General features: G+C 46.8%; 1 protein-coding gene across 2 annotated transcripts; it reads left to right on the top strand.

The window, feature by feature from the left end:
• Positions 1-1,367: 1,367 nt before the first annotated feature.
• On the top strand, positions 1,368-19,863 carry ccdc141 (coiled-coil domain containing 141). Of its 2 annotated transcripts, XM_084688436.1 has the most exons (26): positions 1,368-1,901; positions 3,100-3,222; positions 4,350-4,544; positions 5,195-5,303; positions 6,198-6,457; positions 7,003-7,122; positions 7,445-7,657; positions 7,861-8,033; positions 8,237-8,378; positions 8,494-8,613; positions 8,699-8,890; positions 8,974-9,165; positions 9,272-9,451; positions 9,744-9,869; positions 10,040-10,228; positions 10,453-10,614; positions 10,759-10,908; positions 13,842-13,982; positions 14,143-14,340; positions 14,470-14,653; positions 14,810-14,922; positions 15,154-15,270; positions 15,391-15,936; positions 16,076-16,980; positions 17,551-17,716; positions 19,559-19,863. In XM_084688436.1, exons 1-26 carry the CDS (start codon positions 1,800-1,802, stop codon positions 19,670-19,672), a joined length of 5,232 nt encoding a protein of 1,743 aa, XP_084544562.1. In that variant the 5' UTR covers positions 1,368-1,799; the 3' UTR covers positions 19,673-19,863. The 2 variants fall into 2 exon arrangements, with proteins under 2 accessions (XP_084544562.1, XP_084544561.1); XM_084688435.1 differs by lacking the exon at positions 19,559-19,863 and having other exon boundaries at positions 17,551-18,737.
• The last annotated feature ends 500 nt before the right edge of the window (positions 19,864-20,363 follow it).

Raw genomic sequence — 20,363 nt, 5'->3', positions numbered from 1 at the left:
TAACACAGTCTTCAACACTGAATTCAAGCAAGCAACACATCCTTTATGTAAAGTAATTCACTTATACAACACATTACAGGCATCCACAGGGGTCATTTGTGTAATATCAAACTTTTGACTAGAAAGAGTAGATACCAAATGTGCAACACTGCAGCACTGTGAGGTCTAAAGCTGTGCTGAGTAGAATTGGGGGATATCCACTCTATACCAGCGTATGCAGGAAGTGACCTAGGTGAACCGGTATGCTGAGACTGAAAACCAAGACACACTCAAGGCACACTGCTCTGGTCTTACCAACTCTACTTTCCATTCCTTATACCCATAGACATACCCCACTCTGTGTTCAGTGACATCATCTGATGATTTTCTGGCTTGTGTATTATAGCATAATCTTCCTGAAGCATCACGCAGTGTGTGGTAGAGGCGGCAGGAAGAAGAGGTCTGTGAGCGTTTCCCTGAGTTCTGATGCATCAGAACATTCCCTATCTCTTCCTTCCATTGTGCTGCGCTCAGGGAATCAGCACTGACATCCACCCCTCAGCGCTCCAGGCTCTGGAGCCCTTTCCTTGATAGATTAGAACAACCACAACCACCACCAAGGATAACCACAACTGATCTGTGGAATCACATGCTGCACAAATGAATAGCTACACATGCTGAGTTTTAGTTGCTCAAAATGTATTTATGGATGACTCAACTGTTGGAGTATTGCTTGCAGGATAAGTAGATTTTCCAGGCTCAGTATATTGACTGTTAACAGCCAGCTTGCTAGCAGTCAACCGGTCCGCCAACCATTTGGCCAGACGGCCGCCAGCCAGCCGGCCGGCCAGAGAGCCAGTCTGATCTACACTTAGTATCTAAACAGAAGAACAGCATACCATGGTGACGGGTGCTTGACTGTGGAGGAGAAGAGAGGGGATGGCGGAAGAACAAACGTCTTCATACGCTGGGCCTGGGGACACTGCTGAGCTGACGGTGTGAAACTTCAGCGCGAAGAGAGGGAGGGAGAGATAAAGAGAGGTTTATCTCTGACTGCTTGGAGTCTTCCAGACAGATAGAAATCTATTCATCCCTTTGAAGGGGAAACAACTTGGTTTTCTCAACCATTCTCTGGGACCAAAGGGAACCCTTGGATGGCTCTGTGGCTGGTTGAGTTTGTGACAAGAGTGGGAGGTAGGAAAACAAGAGGAACGGAGTGACTCAAACAGAGACCAGACTGGAAGACAAAAGAACAAACTGGGAAAGAGCGAGAGGGTGGAGGGCAGGCAGTGGGATGATGGGAGGGATCGAGGGAGGGCACTAAGAGAGACCAGAGAGAGCCACCAAACTCGGGGTGTGTCAGATGTCTCTCTTTGCCGACAGCGGGAGCAGCGTGTGATAATCCTGGTGGACGGGTCTATTTTTACCGCTGTGTTCTGCCATGTCGACTGCTGCTCTGTGTCCTCCAGAGCCCAGGCAAGTGTGAGGGCTGGAGAGAGGAGAGAGGACACCTCCACACACACACACACACACACATACAAACACAGGTGCTGTCGGGATTATATACTCAACCTGTTGGACCAGAGAGCTGCGGTTCGCTCTGGGACATCTTTAGAGGAATACTGGACGGTTTGGAGCACAAGTAAAAGACTGAGTACCCAGGAACAGAAGAAAAAGAGGGACAACAAAGGGAGAGCGGGAAACGAAGAGAGAGAGAGCTGAGGCAGTGAGGGGAGAGTGCTTCGGAGGCATTAAGGAAGAGAGGAGCAGTTATAACTCTGTGTTAAACTGTATGAGGTGTGGAACTGACAGAGTAGACCATGTCCAGCGAAGGTGACAGTGGAGGTCAGCCTTGCTCGACCACTATCAGCACCATTGCAGTCCAGGCTGGGGATTCCCAGATCATCATCACTCTCCTCAAGGTACAATGCTTGTTCTAACTTTCACAGTAGTTTGAGGTAACATAACTTGGTCTGTGAGTTTGTACATGCATTGTTGTTAATTCTGGGGCTCCACAACGGTCCAAATGTCCATTTTAGCTTATTGGACAATTTTTGAATCATGTTTTCCACAGAGATAGTTCAGAGCGTGTCTTTTTCCATTCAAGATTAAACAGGCGGCTTGACACAAATCACCATAGCGACAACAGTCTCCACAACAACAATAAACCACCACAGCATGTTTGCATTAGGTGATATCGATCCGTCTGTTTTTGTTTAGCTGTGACCTCTCTGTATCAGATCGATTGCTCCCAAAGTGCTTTGCTCTGTCGGGAGAGAGAGAGAGACAGACCGGTGTGTCCATGATGTCACAGATATGGGGAGCTGCAGTACTCTGCTGTTCAGCTGTGCTGCTGAGATGTCAATGCTGCCCTGTGTTTGTCCAGCAGGCTCTCTTGGACATAACTCCCACGTCCCTCACAAATACAGGCTTATCTCTCACAGCGCGAGATCAGTTCTCACATTCCATCATAATAGCTATATTCTTTGGGACAATGCACCACTCAAACTGTAGGACGGTGACACACGAGGGCGTTATTTTTTATTTATTTAGGCATTTTAATGATATTGATACATTGAGGAAGTACAAATACACATGAAAAGGTGTTTGCTGAGGTTCTGGGTTATTGATTTCCACTCAGCAGGTGGGTTGTTTAGGGGGAAAGGGGATTACGGAACAGTGGTAGAGGAATGGCGGGGATGCAAGTATGTTGACCAGTTTAGGCTGTGTGGTGGTCAGGGGGCGGTGCATTCCAAGGCCCTGTAAAGTGAGTGTCAGTGCAGTAATCTGAGGTATGCTGTCATTAAAGGGCACAATGTGCCTGGTGAATCAGCTACATACACACACAGGCATGTACACAGCAAGCAGGAAGTCAGAGTATGCTTCATGTATGTGCTTCCCCAGTTAGAGAGCGTGACATTGTCCCCAAGGTGTCTTCCACACAGCCAGCAGACCAACACGGAACAGGAATCCTACGGTACCTAGATACATGCTCTGTTTACACACCGTGAAATCCAAACAGCCATGTGGCTGTTCACAGGTATACTGTTACAGCCTGCTTAGCTCCAAGTCTGTACATAAACATGGCCTTGGCATATGTGTGTGCGCTTGTTTGTGTAGAGTGGGCCGCTACTGCAGCTTCAGTTAACCGAGGCCCAGCCAGACCTGCTGGAGATGGGCAGCAACCAAGAAGAAACCAAGAAACTCATGGAGGAGCACGACCAGCTCCTGACCAAACTCAAGGTACCGGCTGTGCAACGGACCCCCATGCTGACTGACTGACTGACTGACTAGACATCCATGACTACCATTCATACCACTCATGACTCATACCACTCCATGACTACCACTCACTGTCAAAGCACTAATGTTTCAATGAATAATCTTGACATTCCTCACCCCGAGGTAGAACATAACCTGTCACTAGGACATCATTAGGACTGCTGTGCTCTGAGTTAAGATGTTGACTGCTGTTCCATGGCTTTTCATCTGAGCTTTGTCAGCAGCAGCTATCACCTTGATTTATATCATTTCCACTGAACAGACAGTCTTTCCAGGGCCCATTTTAGCCCCGGCAGTACAATAGCTATTTCAGATCCAACTGTTCACCCTGTTGCCAAGTACAGTTCCTTGAATGGCTCTCCTGTAGTCAGATTGTTTCCGGCTGGTGATGAGCACATACAGTACAGAACATATAACGTCCAGCCTGTTATCCCTTGAGTTTACGCCAAGGCGAGACAGCACTCTATTGGTGTGAGTGATGGTTGTGCGGTTCTTTTTCCTCTTAAACACAATTAAAATAAGGATTAGATTATCCAACCAATAGGCGTGGAATCTGTAACCATCTTAAGAAAGTCAGATTTAGGCCCTAGAACACTCTAATTACAGAGTTCTACTACTGACGAATCCTAAACAGATTGTGGCACATATAAAAGCCTGCGTAAGTAAACTTGGGCATGGCTGAACGTTGTCTAAAGCAATGCAGTAAAAAGCCCCCGCTCAAATGAAATAACCATGTCAGGATGAGTAATGATGTTTTGTAAATCAACACTTCCCTCTTGACAGAGAGTGAAGGAAACTGGACTCATGGCTTCTGTCAGAGATAGAACCAGAGTGAGGTGATGCTTGTGTCGGTCAGAAATAGAAGGAAAGTAGCTATGCCAAACTAAGAGTGTGTCTGTTCCCATAAAACCTGAAGAGTGTGTCTTTCTCTCAGAACTTAAGTGTGCTTATCCTGTCAGAAACGTTTGTGTGTGTCTGTCCCGTAAGAAACACATTGTGTGTGTGTGTGTCTGTCCCGTAAGAAACACATTGTGTGTTTGTGTGTCTGTCCCGTAAGAAACACATTGTGTGTGTGTCTGTCCTGTTAGAAATACGAGGGAGGAGTGTGGGCTCTGCTGGAGGAAGCAGACAAAACCGCGGAGGAGAAGAGGAGGGATGAGGGGGAGGTGTATGAGGCCATGGCTGACACGCTGAGCCAGGCATGGAGCAGCCTCATCTCCCTGCTGGAGAGGCGCAAGACACTGCTGCAGTTGTCCTCCGAGTTTTTTGACCGCGCGCTGGAGGTGAGACGTTCACCGTCGTCTGGACTGGTCTGCTTCACTGTCTGTTTTAGTACCCTGTTTTACTTCAATGTACAGGTAACACCATCCTGACACAATCCCACCAAACAGGTTTATCAGGCTACTGTACAGTATTTAAAAAATTGATACATTCCCACACGGAAAGTGATTTGTCATGGCAGTATTGGTTTTGGGAAGTTTTGATTTCATGAAAGCAGCAAGGCACAGTGTTACAATATCTTCCTGTTTTGAAAGCTACATCTGTTTCCCCTGTAAACCAATTCAAAACAACACAAAACCATTCAAAGGGAACACAGCATGATTCTTCCGTATCGTTAGCAATAGTGTATTCAAGCTGGAAAAACATTTTCATTCCATTTAACAATAAACATGACAGAACAGTAAATACATGCTCTGTATGCTAACAGATAAACAATGGTTCTCTAAATTGTATCCATGGCTGATGCTGGTCTGCCTGAGATCTAAAGCTGATGTCTATTTCTCTGTGATCCATTGATGATGCCTGCCTATATTTCTTTCTTTCGATCCCTTCCACAAAGTGTTCGCTAGTAACTCAAAGAACAACCAACAACCATTTCAAATCCCACTTTGTCAGTAAAACACAAAGGCTAAGCAGGCAACCTGTCTCCCAGTTTGCCATCAGGATCGACGAGGCGGAGGAGTTCCAGAGCCGAGGTCAGGAGCTGGAGGACACAGAGAGTCTGAGGGAACTGCTGCAGACACACAGAGTCATGAAGAGAGGTGAGTAGGACCTCTCAGAGGACCTCTCAGAGCCCCAAGGCATCCTGGGATAGTGAGGAGTAGTGACGGCATAGTACCAGCTCCAGATGTCTGTCACGTGATTCATGGCTGACTGTGCTCAGTCTGGTCACCTCTGGCCTTCCGCCTCCAGAGACTCAGTCCGCAAAACACAAGAATTTACATTTTTTTAAATTTGACAAAGTTTAGTTTGGGTCAGCACTGGGACAGTGGGGAAAAAAAGTTAGCTGTGAGGCCTAATCACTGCACTTACAAACATCAGTCAGGATGGAGCAGTTACTCATCCTCCCTCTTTCTCTTTATGACCTTTTTTATTATCAAAACAAAGTCACTGTGGCTGTCAGTTTAAGCTGGATTGTGGATTTAATGTCCCCAGGGCTTTGAGTTCCACATTACAGCGTGTGTGTGGACAGGATGAGTGTCCCATCATAGGAGTGGGTGGAGAGGGATACGTCAGTTCAACAAAAGCTTTCCTTCATCGGAGGTTGTGTTGCTCAGGGACATGGGGAGCTTCATGTGTAATGATGTCAAACATTGAATCAACAAACCCTTCCCCTTCCCTGTATCAGCGTTCATAAATATGACTTCATGGTGTGGGAAAGACTGCACCCTATACGTTTTAACCTTACAAATGTAACACTCAGAGGATATGCTTTGGATGACACAAAATCTATCTGGTAATGAGATAAATATGTTGCAACCACACCAAAGTTGTAAAACATATTTATCAGACACAACCCCTTCAAATCAAATCTAAATATATTCGTATAGCCTTTTTTACAAGCAATGTTACGGAGAGCTTCAAATACACCCATAGAACTGCCCCTCAACCAACCTAAACCTTCAACCTAAACCCCTTCTTCGTGTCTACGACAGGTTTGTTGGAGAGGTCCCTGCTGGTTATGACCAAACGTGAGGAGCTGATGTCGTGTCTGCGGGAGCTGCAGCAGTTGGAGGAGCTGCGAGGCTGCGGTGCTGCAGGGCTGCAGGGGTGGAGCAGCAGCTGCAGCAGGGTGGAGAGCTTGGTGGAGATCCTGCAGGACAGGCGCAGGCAGGTGGACCTCAGCATGAACCAGCAGCAGCTCCACCTGCAGCTCATCCTGCGCCTCTTCCAGTGGGAACGACAGGAACAGGAAGTGAGCCGTTGGAACAGGAAGTGCTACTCTTATGAAATGGGATCTGGTTTTGCTAGGCTTGATGTTGTAACAACACAAATGTAAATCATGAAAGGAATGCATTCAGGTCTATTACTATGGCTACACATGACTGAAAAACAAGGCTTTTCAAGCTGAGCTATGGGCTGGAATATTCTGAAATGGCTCATGTGTACAGGCCTCATGATAAAGATGTCCTGAGGAGGTCCTCTTAGATGAATGTCAAACATTTCTTCTATCTAGCTGATCATATGGCATCATGTGTTGAAATAAAATACATATGCCTATGGCTTTGCTCTTTAGCCATGCCAAGTGTTTGATACTCTATCCACCGGTTCTGGAGTTGCCTTCTATTTCTGTGCGTGCCTCTAGATGCTGTGTAACGCTGACGTTAAAAGCATCTCAGACAATCACCTCACATCATGTGCCGTGTCCTTTTTGTCCCAAGATCTGTTCAAATCTATTATGTTTCTAAATCATCATCATGGGTTTGCATGAATCTTGATGTTGATGTTTCCTGGCCCCAGGTGACAGAGTGGTTCAGAAGCCAGGCAGAAGTGTACCTGGAGAGAGATGCACTGGGCTCCAGTCTGTCCGAGAGCCAAGGGCTGCTTCAGGAGTACAGAGACTTTGAGGCCAAAGCCAAGGTACCATGGCTCAGATATTGTATGTCATCATGTGTCATGATGGCTCCTCATGAAGAATTCCTTTGATGGAGCAGAACGTCTCCTGTCGTCTGTGCAAGATAACATCATATACGATGTTCAGATATGTGTCTGTTAACTGTCCCAGCACAATTTATCACCATCCTTCAATGTTTTGGATGTCATCTTAGATGACTATAGAAGTGTGGTGGCATCACTTGCAACTTCAGTTCGGTGATAAAAAATATGTGATTTACTGCCTCGTCCTGCTGCCTCACACATTACTCCCTATGGTATCTCTGTCCATCTTTCCTCTGCGATGCAGGAGTGGAGCCTCCTGGTGGAGAGGTTGCTGGCTCAGGCCTCAGAGCTGCAGACAGAGGAGTTGCAGCTGCACCCTGAGGAATGTCCTGAGGCAGGGCAGGTGTGTGAGAGGAGCAGGACTCTGAAGAGCCTCCAAGACAAGCTCTGGAGCCTGATGATGGGCCGTCAGGCACAGCTACAGGAAAGCAACGCCTTCTTTGACAGCGCCAATAAGGTAGAGCTCAGCTGGATGCCAGTCAGCACTGCCCTCTGGTGGTGAGAGTTGTCATTCTGCCTGTTTTTAGTTGAAGTTTAACTTTACTTCAGAAAAAGCACACAGCACAATGTATTTTATTAATCTTAGCATTTGTTTGATAGATACACACATACTATCTGACCTTGCCGATTCAGCACACTTACCTCCACATGCCTCCTCAGGCGTTTGAGGTCCTTGGAGGCATTGAGAGTCAGGTCAAGAATCTGAAGACCCAGACGATGAGTTTACCAGAGCTGGCGAAGAAACATGAGGAGCTGCTGAGGACCATCAAGGATTCTTCCATGGAGCCAATCCAGAGAGGACAGCTCATGCTGCTAAAGAGCCACCTACACAGGTCAGTGTGTTGTTTGAGCCTTAGTTAGTTAGGTCAGTTTGGGTTGTGGTGGTCATTTGAATTTGCTTTCGTTCAAAGTTATAACTCGCCGCATAAAATGTTTTTTGTTTATAATATATCTCAAAGATGGTTCATTCCAGAGGTGGAATGTGTACCATTGATGACCAGACCTCGTTTTAATCCTCCATGCTTCTTTTTCATAGTGACCAGATGGCAGGGATGCAGAGGATGCTGGGATACGTCCGCGAACGAATCGAGAGTTTGAGTCGGGAGTGCCATGCCCACAGAGCCCTCGCTGATAAAAGGCAGCAGTTAGTGTCCTCGTGTGAGGACCTGATAGACAAGGTACTGTTGACAAGAAAGAATGTGTGTGTATTTGTTTGAATGTGTCGTTCGTTGGCTGAGGACCAGTTACAGTGCTTCGCGTGTCGGTAACATGGTGTTTTTGTGTCCTGTTCAGATCTCTGTGTGGATAAAGGGCTGCAGCCATGTTCTATCAAGCAACACCGAACCTGGAGAGCAGCTGTCTCAGTCTGAGGACCTCCTCAACAAACACCTGGAGCTCTCGGAGCAGACACGGGTAACTATCTATTGGCATGGACTGAAGGACGAGTGGCTCATCCAGCTCCACTTCCTGCCCTGCTCAGTGATGTGCTCTCCCTCAGGAGACGGCGGCTGATGCAGAGGCCATGTCTGAGCTCCTGCTGGAGCTGAGGGACCTCGAGTGTCCCGAGGCAACCGAGCTCTCCAACAAAGCCAGTCTGCTGGAGGAGGAGCTGAAGACCGTCACAAGGAACATTAGCCAGCGCATCGAGAGCATACGACCATACGTGGGCTTCCTCAGGATTGCCGAGGAGGTCAGTTTGTGTGATAACAAAAGTTTTGTCAAAGCTTTTTTTTCTTTATGGGGAAGTCACCTCATTGTTGTTTTTGTGTGCAGGTGGAGGAGCAGATGCAAGGCCTGAGAGAATCCTACAACAGGAAGCCAGAAGAAGAAGAGAATGAAGAGAGTGGAGGAGGTGGAGGTGGTGTGGGGGTGAAAGAGCAGGCTGATGCCCGCTGGCAGAGCATGCTACAGAGGTTCCTCACCATGCAGGACCAGGGCAACAACTTTATCAACTCTTCCAACATGGTTAGTAAAAGAAAATCCAAATACAGCTCATCCAGCTCGGTAAGAGAGATTTCAAATACAAAGTGATAGTTTCTTTCTTTGCTTTTCTGCTTTTGCCCGGTTTTAGGTGAGTGAGAAGCTGAACCTGAACGTACGAGCTGCCATTGTGGTGGTGGAGAAGACCATGGAGGACCTGACCAAGAGGAAAGGGGACCTGTCAGACCTGTGGACCTCTTGGCAGCTGCATGTCAGTCACATCAAGTCTGTCAAGAAGCAGTGGAAGAGGTTTAAAGAACAGTTGAAAAAGGTGCTCTGGAGTTGGGTCGCATCTAAACTTCTCTGTGTCAGTTTGCTTTGTGGGGGTCAGATGGCTTAGCAGTTAGGGAGTCGGGCTATTAATCAGAAGGTTGTTAGTTCGATTCCCGGCCATGCCAAATGACGTTGTGTCCTTGGGCAAGGCACTTCACCCTACTTGTCTCGGGAGAATGTACTGTACTTACTGTAACTCGCATTGGATAAGAGCATCTGCTAAATGACCAAATGTTTGTGTTAGGAATATAACAAAATGTGTTCATTTTTATCACGGTCATTTATTCCAGACGCTTAATGACCTGAGGTCAGTGGAAGAGGTTCTGGTTCCAACCACCAAGATAGACCTGGGCTTAGACCTACAGACAGTCTCCAAACTACTGGAGAACTTCAACCTGGCCAAGCCTCAGTTCATGGTAAGCAGAGATTGACTCCATCTTGTGGCCAAAGTGACTCCATCCTCCCACTTGACAAAGCAGCATATTAATAGGACTGATCCCTTGTGGTGGACTCCTTATACAGTCCAAGATATCTGTTGTGGTAGCAACCAAAAATATCTGTTCCACACTCTACTTTGCCGCCATAGCAACTGAATGCTGAGGTAGAGTACATGGTGAAGACGTCGGAGCTGCTGGCCCTCAAGGGAGTTCCTGTCAGGGAGAAAAGTGAGAGAGTCACAGAGCTTCTCCAGCTGCACCACAGAATCAAAGAGAAGATCAGAGAATATGAGGCGCTCCTCAACATGGCCTTCAAGTTCCACCAGCTCCACAATGAGGTATCAGACCACAGATGTTATCTAGCCCCGGCCTGGTGTTTATCCACATCCTACAAAGCCTCTCTTTGATTCATGTCTTCCTCCAGGGAGCTTGTCCGAATGTGTTTTTTAACAGATAAAGGATGGAAGCAAGACATTCTCCTGGCCCATGCCAAACTTGTGACCGAGCTAGCGTAATAGACGTTTAACGACAGGAAGGGTAATGGTTTGTGTATGCGGTCTAGCTGGAGAAGTTGCTGTCGTGTGAGCCGGTGCGAGCCTTCAGTGAGACGAGTCAGGCCCGGACACAGCTGAGCCAGCACCAGGAGAGGCAGAGCCACGTCCGACACCTCCACAAGCTGGCCCTCTCCCTGGGAACGGACATCACCACCTCCGTACAGCAGTCGGTAAGTTAGCCCCTGTCTGCCCGTCTGCCTGCCTGCCTCTCAGACACCATGTTTCTGCCTGTTTCAACACCGTGACTCCGACAAGGCTGTCGATGAAACTGTAGCGTGCGTCGCAGTCACATGACTTCCTCCGGGGTTCCACAGCAGGCCACGGGGTTCTGTGTGCGTCGCCTGGCGGAACGTCTGGAGCGTCTGGAGAGAGGCTGTGCCTCCTGGGTTGCCCAGGCCCACCGCTGCGAGGAGAGTCTCACCAGCAATGTCCACTACTGCGTCTTCAAGGAGGAGATCACAGAGGTGAGGTCTTTGGACTCTGGCTGTTGTGACTCGCTATATAAGTTCTCCTTCTGTTGTGTGACACCAGCAACTAGCAGTTCGACTACCATCCCAACATTATGGTCTCTAATTAAAGATGAATGAAAAGCAGTTCTGTTACAATAACAGTAGGATAAGGCTATTACAGATCACAAAGGGACACCTGTTTCAACTAACCAGCTCCTCAATTATCGCATTAGTAGTGGAATCAACTGTGCCAGTGCGAAAGCTGGGGGTAAGGACAGGGGACTTCCAGAGTTTAAATCTCCTAGGCGGGGTTCTCAATAGTCTCTAAAGTGTCCTTCTTTCCTGTTCTGTTTCCTATCAGTGTAGTTTAGGCTAGTAAGAAGAGATAGGAGAAGGAAGCAGGAGATCTCACTGTCCAACTCCCACCTCACCCCTCAGCATACCATGGCTGTCTCTGGACTATATTAAACTTAGGGACACTGAGCTTTGTCTCCAGAGAAAATCTATTGATAGTAACATTCTCTTCCTCCCTTCCTCCCCCCACTTCCACCATCCTTCTCTCCTTCCCTATCTGCCATGTGGCTAATGTCACTCCAGAGGGGGCAGATTTATCAGCTGTTTTAAGGAAGACCCACATTCCAAACATGTTAGCTATCCGCCGGAGGACAGGAATTAGCAGGTCCACCTTAAAAACAATACACGCAGTGTTCCTTTCGTAGAGTTGTTGAGCAAAGTCGATACAAATACATTTGATACAAATAATAAACTTTCATACAAATAATTAACTGAACTCAACTCTGATTCTGCACTAGGCACTCTTTATTAATGCATGGGAAATTTCTGCAGAATTTTAGATCAGAATACTCAATATTACTACTGATCTGTCGTGATCTGCACTGCCTTCTACTGGATGGTGACAGTTCAGTGTAGTTCATCCACAGTTCACTCTTGACTTGTCACACTTTCCATTGACCTAGGTCAGAATTGTATTTCCTAATAGTTAATCATATATTGGACTAAGGATGGCATATAAGATACACTTTTTTTTATCCTAGAAGACGTGTTAGGAAGAGGATGCTGTCAAGGAATGACATTATCTGAGAAGCTTGGGGTGGGGAGTGTTGTACTTCCATATGGCCACTAGAGGGAATCACTATCTCCCACTGCTTTTTCCCACTGCCTCTTTGAGGGAGGGAGTTCCCCTAAACATGTCACGGTACAAACGTCGTCTTGGACACAACCAGGAATGTACATGACTGTATTTCATCTGCTCTTATAAAGCTGATTCGGGTTGACATTGTTTCCATTAAGAAGGACACTACACCACTAATCTCTCATCTCTATTAAAACATATTGGACAGTCCAGAAGTAAATATACTCATATATTAGACCTAGTGCAAAGTTTATGAATAAACCTATAGTCATAAAAATCTACTTTATGAAGATTAAATGCTAATGCACCATAATCAGACTATACAACTATAATCTACTACATTGCATACTTGAATATGAAGGTTTGTTTGTAGTAAGATGCTAAACAATACTTTTCTTAGGAGACATTTTCCCCACTTTGCTGTGTCACAGCTCCCAACAAATTTGGAATATTGTATCAGTGACCGCCACCCTTTCATAAATATGTATGAGTAAACAGGCTGGAATGCTGTGAGCCGGGGCAGGCCAGTTGCTGCCGCTCATCAGCGAGTGAGAAAACCAGCAGCTCCCCAGTACAGTGTGGGGTTCCTGGTGGTGGATGTTGCCTGCAGGATCCATCTTTTAGGTCTGTCTTCAGTCAGGAGTGAGCTGTTTCTATTCCTTTCAATTGAATACTACTCCAAAAAATGGTTTAATTTAGTAAGGGCGGACACAACAACTGTAAACATGTAGACTATTGGACTCTGAGGTTCATCACAGATTGCATAGTGTATTAATCATGGTGACACAGTCACCTGTCATCACTATATAAACGGTCGTGCTCTCTTTGACAAACCAATCACAGCCTTCTCCACCTGCTGTGAGATGTTTTGAGCTAATTATGTTTACAAAGAATGGACCAAGAGTTTTTGTTTGGTGTGAGCTTCTGGAGAGAACTTCTGGAAGTGGTGGAAATGTTCAGGCCTGAAAAACAACCATCAATCTGTGGCTTGTTCCTTCCTCTGAGACAAACTGTCGAGGGTCTGAAATCTGAAGCGTTATAAAGCTTTGGCTTTTCACTCTCTGTCCGCTGTCACTCTCTGTCCCCCTTCTCTCTATCTCTCTTTTGCTCCCCTTTCTCTCTCTCTCTCTCTCTCTCTCTCTCTCTCTCTCTCTCTCTCTCTCTCTCTCTCTACCTGAGTCAGGAACATAAACAGATCTTACCATGTACCATGTGACATTACTGACCCAAGGGGTCCTGCCCCGGGCCCTAGGCTCTCTATCCAGGGCCACAGGCTCCCTGCTCCAGACCTCAGACCAGGAGCTTTGAGATGCAGCTGTCCTTGGCTGACACATGAGCCAGCCATTTGGACATCAGACACCATTGCTGAGGCCTGCCAGGCGGGACAGAAATGGCCCTGCAGTATAAATCACGTCTCCAGCATCAGCCATTAAGCTCACTGATATAATCCCTTCAGCACCAAGCCAGGGGGAACATAGACCCAGCCTTCTGCTACCCCAGCTACACATATATCTGTGCTGCTGCACAAGTTATAGATAGGGAAAGTATTTAGTCCAAGCAAAATGTATGTATACCACTTTTGTATGTTTCATTTCATTCAGAAGTAAGATGTTTGCAAGAAGGGGGAGGTGGTTCTTATACAACCTCCATAGTCTAATCTCAGGCCACTGGGGTGTGGAGTGGGCTATTTCTAGAGTCCTGGGATTAACCAGAGTGCAGATGCTTCACAATTACACCGACTGAACCAGTCCTCTGAGTTGTCTTAATGTTTACCATTATTTTAACATCCTTTTAGTTAAGAGAATCATTTAAAGACCTGAAGAAGAAGTTAAACAACCTGAAATTCAACTACATGAAGAAAAATGAAAAGTCCAGGAACCTGAAAGCAGTGAAGAACCAAATTCAGCAAATTGACGTTTATGTTGAGAAGCTACAGGTGAGATTCATGTCGTGCACTCTAACCCCAAAATTAGCTTCCTAATAAGACCTCCTCTAAAACTCCCTCAAAACTCACTCAACTATTTCATACACTACCCCAACACTAGAGCTGAATGTTTCCTCCTAGCTTAGGTGTATCTCTCTTGTTTCACATGAAGGTGTTGAAGCGTCGTATTCAGGTGTTCACGGCAAAGGTGTCGTCCAGCTCAGAGCGCCACCTAGTGGGCAGCAGCCCCAGGGAGGTGGAGGATGCCGTCAACGAGCTCCAGAGGCAGCTGGGAGACTTTGATCGCAGTGTGGAGGAGTACAGACAGAACCTGGAGATGAGTGTGAAGCTGCAGCAAGCCATGGAAGAGGTCGGTACACATGGACATGCACAGCCACTCACACTCACACACACACACTAACACACACACACATACACAGGATGCTGTGTTGCCACTGCGAACGGTTCATTATCACTATTCTTACTCTATTTGCTGCAGTACCAGTTCTGGTGTGATGAAGCCAGTGCAACCATTGTGCGGGTGGGAAAATACTCATCCCAGTGCCAAACTAGGGAGGCTGTGGCCACCCTCTACAAACAGTTTGAGAAGTTCGTCTGGCCAACTGTCCCTCAGCAAGAGGAGAGGATCAGCCAGATCACCGAACTGGCTATCAAGCTGCATGGTGAGGCACTAGACTGTCGAGATCAAAACAGAACAGACCGCTAGAAACCAGAACAGATCAAGATTTGGCCAAAATGAGACCAAGTTGTGCTTGAGTATATAACAGCTGAAGTCTGCCTGAGACCTAGTCAGTACATGTCTCTTGTGTTTGTTGTAGGTGCTGAGGAGGGCAAGAGGTACATTGAGAAAACTGTCACCAAACACAATGAGATAGTGGAGTCTATCAAAGAGCTGTGTAATGGACTGATGGACCTGGAGGCCAAACTACAGGTTGGAGCGTCCCCCATTAGACACACACACCAGTTACAGTCAGAGTGCGAATTATACAATTACAATCGAGGGGGTCAACTTCTTCTCCAGGGCGTGTATCGACCCCCCCCCCCGCCCCCGACCTGTTGTTTTTACCTCTTTTGGGGGGTTAATTAGGGGGGTCAGACCCCTCCCCCGAACCCCCCTGTAATTCGCACCCTGGTTACAGTGTGACCTGTGTTGTGTTGGCAGACGGAAGCTGTAAAGCAGCTGTCAGAGGACAAGCAGGATGTGACAGAACTGCAGGACAGAACCTCCAACCAGCTAGCAGAGAAGACCGAAAACCAACTCCTTGACTGTCTGGATGTGGTAAGATCTCAACATTATGTACTGTGTTTGAAAGTAAACTTCTCAATGATCGAAACCATGAATCTTTTAAATAATATCCCCTGGATAATATCCATTTCTAATCTCCTACATTTGGAACAGTCGGAGCAGAAAGAAACTGGACACACTCCGGAACTCACCACAGGGGCTGATGGAAAAGAGATCCCAATCAAGATACTGACCAGTAAGAATCCTCCTCTGAAGAAGACAGAAAGCCAGGACCTCCCAGACAAGCAGACAGAAGGCGCCAGACACACAGTCCCAGAGAGACAGACTGTGGTGTCAGAGAGCAGCTCGTTCACCCAGGAGGAGTACTCACAGACCAGCCGAGTGGAAACCTTCACCAGCAGGTCCAAGGTGGAGAGGAAAGAGGAGCGCCACTCCTCCTTCTCCTGCACTCACACCTTCAACCTGTCTTGTTCTCCACACACACTGACGGAGAGGGACAGGAAGGCCCACCCTCTACACCAGTCAGGGCTTGGTGCTCAAGTTAGGGCCACTTCCCCTCCCCTGGCCCCTTCCTCTGGCCACAGCTTCTCCGACATCCAGAAAGAGTTCCAGAAGAAGGAGAGACAGGGACTAGGGCTGAAGAACGCTCAGGAGCTAACCCATAACTTTACTGGTTACCACTCATCCTCTGATCCTCAGGTCAGTATTAAGATTTAACATAGCAATGCCCAGATCAATATACAATCAATCCATGATGGCATCTCACATTCGTCCCTCTCCTCCTCTCTTTACTATCTATTCTTTCTTGCTGTCATTTCTTTAACCCCCTCAATCCCAGGATGCAGCTGGAGGACCGGCAGAGGCAGAAGCTCTCACAGAAGAGTCACTGTCTAATGACGAGTATGAATGCACGTCACCTGACGACATTTCCCTGCCCCCTCTATCAGAAACCCCAGAGTCCAATATTGTCCAGTTAGAGAATGACCTGGATGACGGCTGCTGTGTAAGCTCCTCCCATAGCATCCACATCAACCAGTGTAACCAGTACAGCCAGCAGAGCCAGACCCAGCCTGAACCCAGTTGCCAGGCCCAGGCCGGTCTGGCAGAGAGCAATCCCTCCCCCACAGCAGGCCTGGGAAGCAGGTTCAGAGCTGAGTCTTCATCCTTCGTCCAGAGCCCACTGACTGTCCCTGCTCCCAGCTTGGTCTCCACCACTCTTTCCAGCATCCTCAAGACCAAGACCAGTCATCCCAGCCCAGGACCCAGCCTACCCCAGGGCACTGCCAACTCCAGTAGTATCCCCACAGGGAGCTCCAGTCACAACCAGGGTCTCCAACCCAAATGTGGCCTGCCCAGTGTCAGCCTCCCTCCAGACCCAGCCAGCCTACCCTTGGGCACATCCAGCCAGTTTCACCAGACCATCTACTCGCTGCATGAAAGTGTCACTGAGATCCAGGAGTGTGTGCATGACCCCTGCGTGCCCTGCGGAGCCGCGGCCTCAGCCCGGCCTTGTTACACGCATGCCCCCCCTTCTTCACTAACCACAGAGCAGGACCCAGACGTGTGCCGGCCCATGGCCATCAGAGAGGAGATCAGACTGCCCTCCGCCAGCAGAGCCATGGGCAGCCTGGCAGCACAGGGGCCCTACCTCACCAGACCCCTGGCTAGTGCCACCGTAGTGGAGGGGTCGCCTGTGACTCTGGAGGTGGAGGTCACTGGATACCCTGAGCCTACACTCACATGGTGGGTAGCCCATAGTAAACTACTGCCATAAGCACATTAGTCTGTAGCCCCAAAAATCGATCGGCTTCCAACACAATCTTTACAATAGCTTCATAAGTGGAATTTACCAGTGTAAGATTTAGAACCGATTTGCACCATTATGAATAATTCTTAATGATTATTGTTTGTTCTGTAAGTCATCTGACAGTGGATGACTTGGGACAGTTCTGTAGATCTAGACCAAATGGATCTGTCAGGTGGGGAGGAGAGGAGTCGTAGACAGATGATAAGACACATTTACAAAATGCATGCAGTGTTCCGAAACCTCTCCTTTTCATAACATGTATTCTGTGCCATTTTACTTAATAACTTGCTGTTTTTGGTGTGACTAACTAAACATTTTGAGTTATTTTTTTACTTATCATCATGTTAACACGTTTTGTCCCATAATCGATAAGAGTATTGAATAGTCCAGTACCCAGAAGTTGTTTTGATGTTGCTTAACCCCAGCCTCTGATGCAGTGGCGCTGATTTAGAGTAAACTGTATCTCCTGTGATAGTGTGATGTGATGGATGACCCTCTTGCCTCAGGTTGAAGAACGGCGAGAGCCTGGCCAGTGGCGACCACATACAGCTGTCCCACAAGGAGGGCAAGCACGCCCTGTTCATTGAGAGGGTGAAGGAGGGGGACGCTGGGGTGTATGAGATCCAGGCCTCAAGCTCCAGCGGCTCAGTGTCTTCTACTGCCGCTCTGCAGGTGACAGGTAACAGTTGCCCCGACCTCTTCACCTCCCTCCAGCTGGACTGGCAGACCTGTTTCGGCACGCTGTGCATCCTCCTGTGGCTGCTCTACCTGTTGGTGCTGTGAGGGGGTAACACCACCCACCCCTGCCAGAACACTTATCTCCACCCAACCACACTCAACTCCACCTCTTTCCACTCTGACTCACTCTGATGGACAGCAGTGTTGGGACACTGAACACTGAGTCACTTTGACAACCTCACCTGCGAGATCACCCATGCATCGGAATGAGGACACTTTCCTGATTAACACCACCTGTGAGGCTGTGAGGCTGTGAGGCTGTGGGGCTGTGAGGCTGTGAGGCTGCTAATTTCCTGTTTGGTAAATATAAAGTCCTGGGTCAATGGTAGGTTAAAAACACAGGCCATGGTTGTGAATATAGCACTGAGAGAGAAACACTTTCTATTAAAGTGCTTCATGAAATAACGCCCAAATAAATGCCCAAAGCCTATTGGACAATAAATCGCTTTATATGATAAACATTTCAGTACTTGATCACAGTCAATTGTTGATGTTTATTTCCTGAACACGCCTTTTTAATAGGAAGTGTCCCCAGTTAAAACCATAGTCTAGATAAATGTAATCTCTGATGATGTCATAGTACATATGTATTAACCCTCACATTACTTATTTATTATTAAATTATAGACAATATCTTTTAAACACAGTTGGTATTTTAGTATATGGAACTTTATTATACATAATTATATCCCCATCAACTATGCTTCATGCAATATGTGATGGATGGAAAGTGCATTGCATACAAGACAACGTGATCAGCTGTCAACCAAGAGTCAAGGTTATAGGGAGCTGCAGGATACAGTCATGAAGTCTTGTAACTCAGTGCACTGCTTGTTATAGTTCCCCTCCTGAAAGTTGTTTTAACTCTGAGATACATAGGCTTGCATTATAATACTGGTCAGGTCTTCTTATTGAATCATGATGTCAAATAAAGTTACATTGCTGAGTCTCAGAATGTATGGTTTTCTTGCTTGCTTTCATTGTACAGCCTTTTGAGACCTTCTTAATACAAGCAGTATAAGACCCAAAAACAATGCATTTCACTGAGTTATCATTTAATGAACTGTTTACTGACTTAGGTGTTTGTGTTTTCTTTCAAGGCCATTTGAATGCGAATGAGCTCACATCAGTCTGGTGATGATTAGGTAGCTGTGATGTGTTGGGCAATGGGGAGGTTAAGGAGGGGCTGTCTGCAATATCATCTTACACTCTGTTGCTAACCTAACCCCCCGCTGGGCTACGTAAATGGGTGGTCCAATCTAAACCCCCCCTCTAGAATGAGTCAATGGTTCTTCCAAAGAGACCCCCCTCTGCGATGATAAAATGGCTTCCTCCAGGGGTAGTCTGAAGGGCCATGACCAGAGAAGTGACAATAAACAGATTGACACAGAGAGATTCTGTGTGATAGCATCCAACATTCCTAATGATTAAATATGCCTAGAATTAGGCTAAATCTAGCTGCATCCTGAAGGAAAATGTTAATCAAGAAAGGACTGGAGGACATGGCAGAAGGCGGGGAGTGTCGTTGATGGAGGGATTTTAAATAGCCTCAGTGATGCATGTCGGTGTTTATATTTATAGCTATTCCCTTACAGCATTGCAAAGCAGTTGAAAATAACATTTACATTTTACATCTTTGGTCCCTAGTCACAGTGAACTTGTGTATATGAGAACTACACATTAAGTTTTAACTGCCCACAGAAATAGGAGCTAACAACCATATCTTAACATGCTGTCTGGTACTAATTATAAGCTTCTCTCCTACGCTTAAAACAGCTAAAGACAGTCCTGGAGCTATTGAGGCAGAATCAACACTTGAAGATGGAGATCTACCAGCAGCAAACTGAAGCTGGGGCTAAATTGCTTTGGATAGAAGTGTCTGCTAAGTGAATACCTTATATATGTGGGCCGAAGCAGCAGAGTTCGTATTACATAGCACAGACAATGCTCTTGTCTCCAACAGCAAAGGACAATTAGCTAAGATCCAAGCACATTGCACTGCCTATTTGCTTTTGTTTGCTTATTTTCACGTTTTGTCTTTGTGAAAATTGTACTTATGATGTGCAAATAAATGAATACTTCTGAAGTTAAATGTTCTTGATAGTTTTTATTATTACAAATCAATAAATGCAAAAGTCAATGTGAGAGCAGGTGCTGGGCCTACAGTAGAGGAATACATGTTGGAAAATGCACAAAATTAGACACCACAGTGGTCTCTCAGTTCTTTCCAGAGCTGTATAAAAACATACATAACAACACATCTTCTCCACCATTCCTCCATTGACATCATCTGTCCCAGACTGGCTGCTGAGGCGATGGGGGGTAGACACAGGCTTGAGTGACAGCAGCAGCCTTATCCTTCTTGGTCTGTCTTGAAACGACTGGCTCATCCAGTGTCCAAGACACATTCTTAAACAGTGGCAATAACTCAAATGGTTACAAGACCATAGTTATTCTCCAGTAAGAATTTCAGGTGAAACTGTTTGCTGTTTACATCACACTGCAGCAGCTCCCATGTGTCTGGACAATGTAAAGTGAGTGGCAGGTGTGAGCTTGCATAAAATGGCTCCGAACTCCCAGA

Source organism: Hypomesus nipponensis, chromosome 23 (genome assembly GCF_054491055.1).
Source record: "Hypomesus nipponensis isolate SF chromosome 23, ASM5449105v1, whole genome shotgun sequence".
Taxonomy (NCBI): Eukaryota; Metazoa; Chordata; class Actinopteri; order Osmeriformes; family Osmeridae; genus Hypomesus; species Hypomesus nipponensis.
Note: the sequence above shows the minus strand (reverse complement) of the source record. Positions and strands in the feature narration are given on the sequence as shown.

What these genes read in the sequence shown, in the direction of transcription:
- ccdc141 (XM_084688436.1), top strand. Translation starts at nt 1,800, where the DNA reads ATGTCCAGCGAAGGTGACAGTGGAGGTCAGCCTTGCTCGACCACTATC. An exon ending in TCCTCAGGATTGCCGAGGAG is followed by an intron (nt 8,891 to 8,973) that starts GTCAGTTTGTGT and finishes TTTTGTGTGCAG; the next exon opens with GTGGAGGAGCAGATGCAAGG. An exon ending in TCCACCAGCTCCACAATGAG is followed by an intron (nt 10,229 to 10,452) that starts GTATCAGACCAC and finishes TATGCGGTCTAG; the next exon opens with CTGGAGAAGTTGCTGTCGTG.